Source organism: Notolepis coatsorum (genome assembly GCF_963971535.1).
Source record: "Notolepis coatsorum genome assembly, chromosome: 8".
Lineage (NCBI taxonomy): Eukaryota > Metazoa > Chordata > Actinopteri > Aulopiformes > Paralepididae > Notolepis > Notolepis coatsorum.
The window spans coordinates 139,644,689-139,652,188 of NC_140172.1; the positions used below are offsets into that span (position 1 = coordinate 139,644,689).

Sequence of the window (7,500 nt, forward strand, 5' to 3'; positions counted from 1 at the left end):
ATAATAGGTAGTAGTATAGATATATTAGCATATTAGGTAGTAGTATAGACATATTAGCATAGTAGGTAGTAGTATAGACATATTAGCATATTAGGTAGTAGTATAGACATATTAGCATAGTAGCTAGTAGTATAGACATATTAGCATAGTAGGTAGTAGTATAGACATATTAGCATAGTAGGTAGTAGTGTAGGCAAGGTAGATTCCTTAGGTAGCAAAGTACATACATAGTAAAAGACAGTACAAAGGTTAGTATTTTATTTGTATTTCATTTTGGTCTATTGAATGTAATTATTTAATGTAATTGAATGTAATCTGATATTGATGGAAACAAGGCGATTTCTCTGGTTCCTGCCGTCGGCCGGGAGAGAGAGAGCGAGAGTAGCAGATATCGATGGGACTCACCTAGACCTTGGAAATAATATATTAGAATTGTTAATGTGGGTGGCGTTGCCCTTTAAAAGCAGGTCCGCCAGCAGCTCCTCTCGACTCCCGCCGGGGCGGGGGGGGGGTTACCAGTCCATAGCGTCCTCCATGACTACAGGTAGGGTTTATGGACCCGTTCCTTTAACAATCTCCCTTTTTAAAACCTTCACGTGGAGAGAGACGGCTCTCTTTGTTTAAAGGGTGACAGTAAAAGAAAAAGTAATTACGAAGGGCTTCCGCACTCATTTGTAGTCGTAAAAAGGAGCGCTCGCAGCTTGTTGTGACGGATTCAATATATATATATTTTTTAACAACTCGCAAATAAATATCTCTGTCTGAATCCTGCTGTTACGCTGTTGCCTTCCTGACGAAGACGGACAGGAGCACTTGCATTGGTCCCCGGGCGCGGGGGGGGGGGGGGGGGGGAGGACGACGGGATGGTATGTGTGTGATGTGATCCTGTGGGTCGCCCATCTCTGCGATCATCTCTGTGTGTTCATCTGCACGGCAAATAAAGACTTCTTCTTCTTCTTCTTCTTCTTCTTCTTGCTGCAATTAAAAGTATGATCTCTCCGACCGCTGTGTGTCGACTTGCAACTGCCTTAGCTGATTTTGGATTGTTTATTCTTATTTGTTGTGCCTATATGTATGAAATTTAGGATAAACGATGTCTTGTTTCGTTAGCTCGTCGACACTGTAAACGATGGTAACCTCAGTGGCTCACGGGTTGAAATAAAGGTTTGGAATGAAATTAATCCAAAAAGTCCAAACAGTTTTGCACACATTAATGTGCCAATTTTTTTCTTCGAGTTTTTGGATGTGTGCGTGTGTGTTTGGATGTGCAAAATTAATGAGCGTTGTTTTTTTTTAAAGTCATATTTAAGTAACATATTCAAACTCACTGTCAAACTAAATGAATGTGTGCAAAACTGTCGTGTTTGAGAGGACGTGTGTGAGATACAAAAAAATAACCCAGCATTGTTTTGTACTTTGGGGGGGAAGAAGGGCCACTTTAACGCGTCTTCACTGTGGCTCAGCGCCGAACGCAGCGACTCCGTCACAAACAGAAGAGAAACCACACCACGGCAACAGTGGGGTCTCGAACGCGCGGCACCGTGACACGGGCGTGAAACAAGAAGACCGGCGAGAGAATTCTTCTGGTGAAAATGAACCCCGAGGGGGGGGGGGGGGGGGGGCGCACCCGACGAGAGCTGGAACGCCGGTTCCATTAAAAGGGGATTCTGCTGCTTGGGCTCCCTGGCTGAGAGACAAGTGTCTCTTTGTACCAGAGACATTCAAAACCCACCGAACCCTGCCCGCCCCCCCCACCCCCCACCCGCCCGGCCGCCCCCCTCCACGCCTCCACTGGGTGACTCTGGAGGCCGGTGGAGGAAACCCTGAGACCTTGTTGCTTCATTAAAGGCTGAGAAGAAGAAGTGATCCGGCCTCGTCGTCGGACGCCTCTGGGAGCAAAGTGGAACGAGAGATGTTTCTTTCTACTGTATGGAGATGGAATAGAATAGAATAGAATAAAATAGATCCTTTTGATCCATTTATCCCGAGGGAAATTCGGCTACGAGTGCACCGTACCTGGAGATACTGCGAGACCCGGTGCGTGGAGTGGACGGAGCGAGCCCCTATTACATCTCCCTGCTCCAAACTATCTATTTAATATATATGGTCCCCGGGTAGGGGACGTATCAGATATTAAACTGATAAGAACAGATACTACACTTGATCTTAGCCAAAAGGCAGAGAGGCGAACGATATACAGCATCAGTGTTGCATCATCGAGCTTCTTACTGTCTTTTACTATTATGTACCTTAATAATACTATGCTATAATCATCCATAGCAACACTATAATATCACCGACATCCTGATGGGGGATCCCCTACTTTTGAACAGCTCATTGGATCCCCTACTTTTGAACAGCTCATTATGAGGTTTATTACCCCTGTGGTGCTTTTTTCTCCTATTGATTTAGGGAGTCATTCCTTATCTTCATTGGGGAAAGTCTGGGGGTGTTGCATATCTGATTAAAAAAAAATAACAATTATTATCTTTTTCCCCCTTCTTTTTCCGTTTTCTCCCCTCCCAATGTTAGTCGTTATGCCAACCCAGCCCACCGCTTCTTTTCACCTGGCAGCGCGGACTCTCACTGAGAGAGTGTAAAGTGTGGAAGGTCACACTACCTCTCCTAGATCTTTCCCTCGCTGTGCAGGCGCCCGACCGAACTGTAGGAGTCGCAGTTTTACAACGACCAGGACCCACCCACGCCGGCTTCCCACCCGCTGAAACTGCCAATTGTGTTAGTGTGGCCCGTCGGCCAACCCGGAGGCACCACAGCTGGATTCGATACCAGTGTCTCTTGCGTTGGTGACGAGCGCCTTGTCCGCTGCGCCACCCAGCCGCACCCATTCTGGATCTTTTGTGATGTTTGACCTGTAAAGCTCATGGGAGCAATTAGTTGTGATTCCGGGCTATGCAAATAAATTTGATTTTATGCTACTATACTTACACTACTACCTATCATGCTAATATGTCTATACTACTATGCACTACTATTTGACAAACAATACCACTGAGTGACCCTTAGCCGCCGGAGTCGTACCCTTCATGCCGACTTGTTGTTCACAATTTGTAAGTGACTTTGGATAAAAGTGTTCAGCTAAATGACTAATGACGATGCAAATCTTGTTTAAAAATGACCAGGCATTGAAAATATGAGCAATGTTCTCCTGATGACATATACAATAATGTGTCCTGGTTTCATGGTTCAGTTTGTATCCAATTGCCTTTGTGGATTAATACAGTTGTATTGAATTGTATTGAATATTACTGCTCTAGATAATAAAGAGAAGATATTACTGATCTAGATACTAAAGAGAAGATATTACTGCTCTAGATACTAAAGAGAAGATATTACTGATCTAGATAATAAAGAGAAGATATTACTGATCTAGATACTAAAGAGAAGATATTACTGATCTAGATACTAGAGAGAAGATATTACTGATCTAGATACTAAAGAGAAGATATTACTGCTCTAGATAATAAAGAGAAGATATTACTGATCTAGATACTAAAGAGAAGATATTACTGATCTAGATACTAGAGAGAAGATATTACTGATCTAGATACTAAAGAGAAGATATTACTGATCTAGATACTAAAGAGAAGATATTACTGATCTAGATACTAAAGAGAAGATATTACTGATCTAGATACTAAAGAGAAGATATTACTGATCTAGATAATAAAGAGAAGATATTACTGATCTAGATACTAAAGAGAAGATATTACTGATCTAGATACTAAAGAGAAGATATTACTGATCTAGATACTAGAGAGAAGATATTACTGATCTAGATACTAAAGAGAAGATATTACTGATCTAGATACTAAAGAGAAGATATTACTGATCTAGATACTAAAGAGAAGATATTACTGATCTAGATACTAAAGAGAAGATATTACTGCTTTAGATACTAAAGAGAAGATATTACTGATCTAGATACTAAAGAGAAGATATTACTGATCTAGATACTAGAGAGAAGATATTACTGATCTAGATACTAAAGAGAAGATATTACTGATCTAGATACTAAAGAGAAGATATTACTGATCTAGATACTAGAGAGAAGATATTACTGATCTAGATACTAAAGAGAAGATATTACTGCTCTAGATACTAAAGAGAAGATATTACTGATCTAGATACTAAAGAGAAGATATTACTGATCTAGATACTAAAGAGAAGATATTACTGATCTAGATACTAAAGAGAAGATATTACTGATCTAGATACTAAAGAGAAGATATTACTGATCTAGATACTAGAGAGAAGATATTACTGATCTAGATACTAAAGAGAAGATATTACTGATCTAGATACTAGAGAGAAGATATTACTGATCTAGATACTAAAGAGAAGATATTACTGCTCTAGATACCAAAGAGAAGATATTACTGATCTAGATACTAGAGAGAAGATATTACTGATCTAGATACTAGAGAAGATATTACTGATCTAGATACTAAAGAGAAGATATTACTGATCTAGATACTAGAGAGAAGATATTACTGATCTAGATACTAGAGAGAAGATATTACTGCTCTAGATACTAAAGAGAAGATATTACTGATCTAGATAATAAAGAGAAGATATTACTGCTCTAGATAATAAAGAGAAGATATTACTGATCTAGATACTAAAGAGAAGATATTACTGATCTAGATACTAGAGAAGATATTACTGATCTAGATACTAGAGAAGATATTACTGCTCTAGATAATAAAGAGAAGATATTACTGATCTAGATACTAAAGAGAAGATATTACTGCTCTAGATAATAAAGAGAAGATATTACTGATCTAGATACTAGAGAGAAGATATTACTGATCTAGATACTAAAGAGAAGATATTACTGGCTCTATATACTAAAGAGAAAATATTACTGATCTAGATACTAGAGAGAAGATATTACTGATCTAGATACTAACGTGAAGATTATTACTGATCTAGATACTAAAGAGAAGATATTACTGATCTAGATACTAAAGAGAAGATATTACTGATCTAGATACTAAAGAGAAGATATTACTGATCTAGATACTAAAGAGAAGATATTACTGCTCAAGATACTAAAGAGAAGATATTACTGATCTAGATACTAAAGAGAAGATATTACTGCTCAAGATACTAAAGAGAAGATATTACTGATCTAGATACTAAAGAGAAGATATTACTGCTCAAGATACTAAAGAGAAGATATTACTGCTCTAGATACTAAAGAGAAGATATTACTGATCTAGATACTAAAGAGAAGATATTACTGATCTAGATACTAAAGAGAAGATATTACTGATCTAGATACTAAAGAGAAGATATTACTGATCTAGATACTAAGAGAAGATATTACTGATCTAGATACTAAAGAGAAGATATTACTGATCTAGATACTAAAGAGAAGATATTACTGATCTAGATACTAAAGAGAGATATTACTGATCTAGATACTAAAGAGAAGATATTACTGCTCTAGATACTAAAGAAGATATTACTGATCTAGATACTAAAGAGAAGATATTACTGATCTAGATACTAGAGAGAAGATATTACTGATCTAGATACTAAAGAGAAGATATTACTGATCTAGATACTAAAGAGAAGATATAACTGATCTAGATACTAAAGAGAAGATATTACTGATCTAGATACTAAAGAGAAGATATTACTGATCTAGATACTAAAGAGAAGATATTACTGCTCTAGATACTAACGTGAAGATATTCTAGCTACAGTAGATATAAAGAGAAGATATTTTAGATAGAGTCAATACTAAGAGACAGTATTTTAGCTACAGTATATACAGATATTACATAGTGAAGGGAAGATACTACTGCGTTAGCTCGACACTAAGAGATATTCCATCACGAGTAACAGGTTGTGAGAGGACCTCCAAGATGGCTGCAGGCTAGCTGCTGATGATGAGGATGATGATGATGATGTGTGTGTGTAGCTCTCAGCCCCTCTCCTCTGTCACTTCCCATCAGAGAGAGAGAGAGAGAGAGAGAGAGAGAGAGAGAGAGATAGAGAGAGAGAGAGAGAGAGAGAGAGAGAGAGAGAGAGAGAGAGAGAGAGAGAGAGAGAGAGAGAGAGAGAGAGAGAGAGAGAGAGGGAGGGAGGGAGGAGAGAGAGAGAGAGGGAGGGAGGTAGGTACGATGCTGGTCTTACCCTCAGAGCCCAATGCCAGTCTCCGGCTGCTTCCTTGGCGCTGGATCCCAGAATGTAACCCAGCCCACTGCCAAGAGAGAGAGAGAGAGAGAGAGAGAGAGAGAGAGAGAGAGAGAGAGAGAGAGAGAGAGAGAGAGAGAGAGAGAGAGAGAGAGAGAGAGAGAGAGAGAGATAGAGATAGAGAGAGAGATGGAGGAGAGAGGGAGAAAAGAGAGGGAGGGAGAGAGAGGAGGGAGGAGTTAGCGGCAAGACAAGCACTGAATATACATTATATACTGCTTCTAGAGTATTTATTTATTTATTCATTTTATTTAACCACGCAGGTCAATTACAGTAAGAACAGATTCTTATCTACAGCGACGACCTGACGAGAGGACAGAAGGGCCTCTCGAGGGGCAACAGGGACAGGGGACAAACATGTTTTATTAAATAGAAAACATACATGCTGTACATCACAGAAGATCAAAAAAGATCAAACAAATAATCTAATAAAATGATAAGGTAAGGTAATACATGAAGCAGAACAGACATATTACAGCTAAAAGGCTGGGTGACAGTTGCAGGTGTGGAAAAACTACGCTGAGATAGAGTCCTTAAAAGTAGTGAGGGGGATCAATCTGTCCATTTTTCTTTCATTGTCCAAAGTCTTTTGCATCTCGTTCCATCCATTTCTTAGTGTGACACGGTGGTGTAGTGGTTAACACTGTCGCCTCACAGCAAGAAGGTCCAGGGTTCGATTCCCGCTTGGGGACCAGGTTTCCATGATGCCAGTTACCCAGGTGGGGTATCTCCCGGGCCTTTCTGTGTGGAGTTTGCATGCCCCCCCCCCGATAAAAGAAACCCAATGGAAAAACATGCAAAACAACAGATCGCTAACGCTGTTGCGTCCGTGACGAAGACGGGCAGGAGCACCTGGATGGTCCCCGGGCGTGGCTCACGCCACAGCCCTCGTCTGCTCCCGGCTGCCCACGGGGGGGAAGGACGACGGGATGGGTTAAGCGCAGAGGAGTATCGCATCGGCGATCCTACAGACAATGCATGCGTGTGGTGTGTGGTGTGTGTGTGTGTGTGTGCCGCTAACATTGAGTGTCGTTGCATGACAATTAAAGACCACTGCGACAGGTCCTGCATTATTATTATTACATTCTAGACCAAACTAGCATAGTGTGTGAATGAGCCCCTCGCTGCGTCACGACATGGCATGGGCCTATTGGAGCACTTGTACATCAACACAATAATCCTACTATCTAAAATGGATATTATTTGCATTTGGGCTCAAAGATTTTTTTTTTATTAATTAATGAATGTTGATTAATGACATCTTTTAAATGGTAA

At 40.0% G+C, this 7,500-nt stretch overlaps 1 protein-coding gene across 1 annotated transcript in view; it reads right to left on the minus strand.

The window, feature by feature from the left end:
• spns2 (SPNS lysolipid transporter 2, sphingosine-1-phosphate) overlaps positions 1–7,500 on the minus strand; it is a 115,771-nt gene that overhangs the window by 63,400 nt on the left and 44,871 nt on the right. The window contains exons 4-5 of the mRNA XM_084320573.1: positions 6,166–6,232; positions 1,756–1,889 (exon numbers count right to left, since the gene is read on the minus strand). Of these exons, the coding sequence (XP_084176699.1) occupies positions 1,756–1,889; positions 6,166–6,232 (201 nt within the window). The remainder of the gene's footprint in view (positions 1–1,755; positions 1,890–6,165; positions 6,233–7,500) is intronic.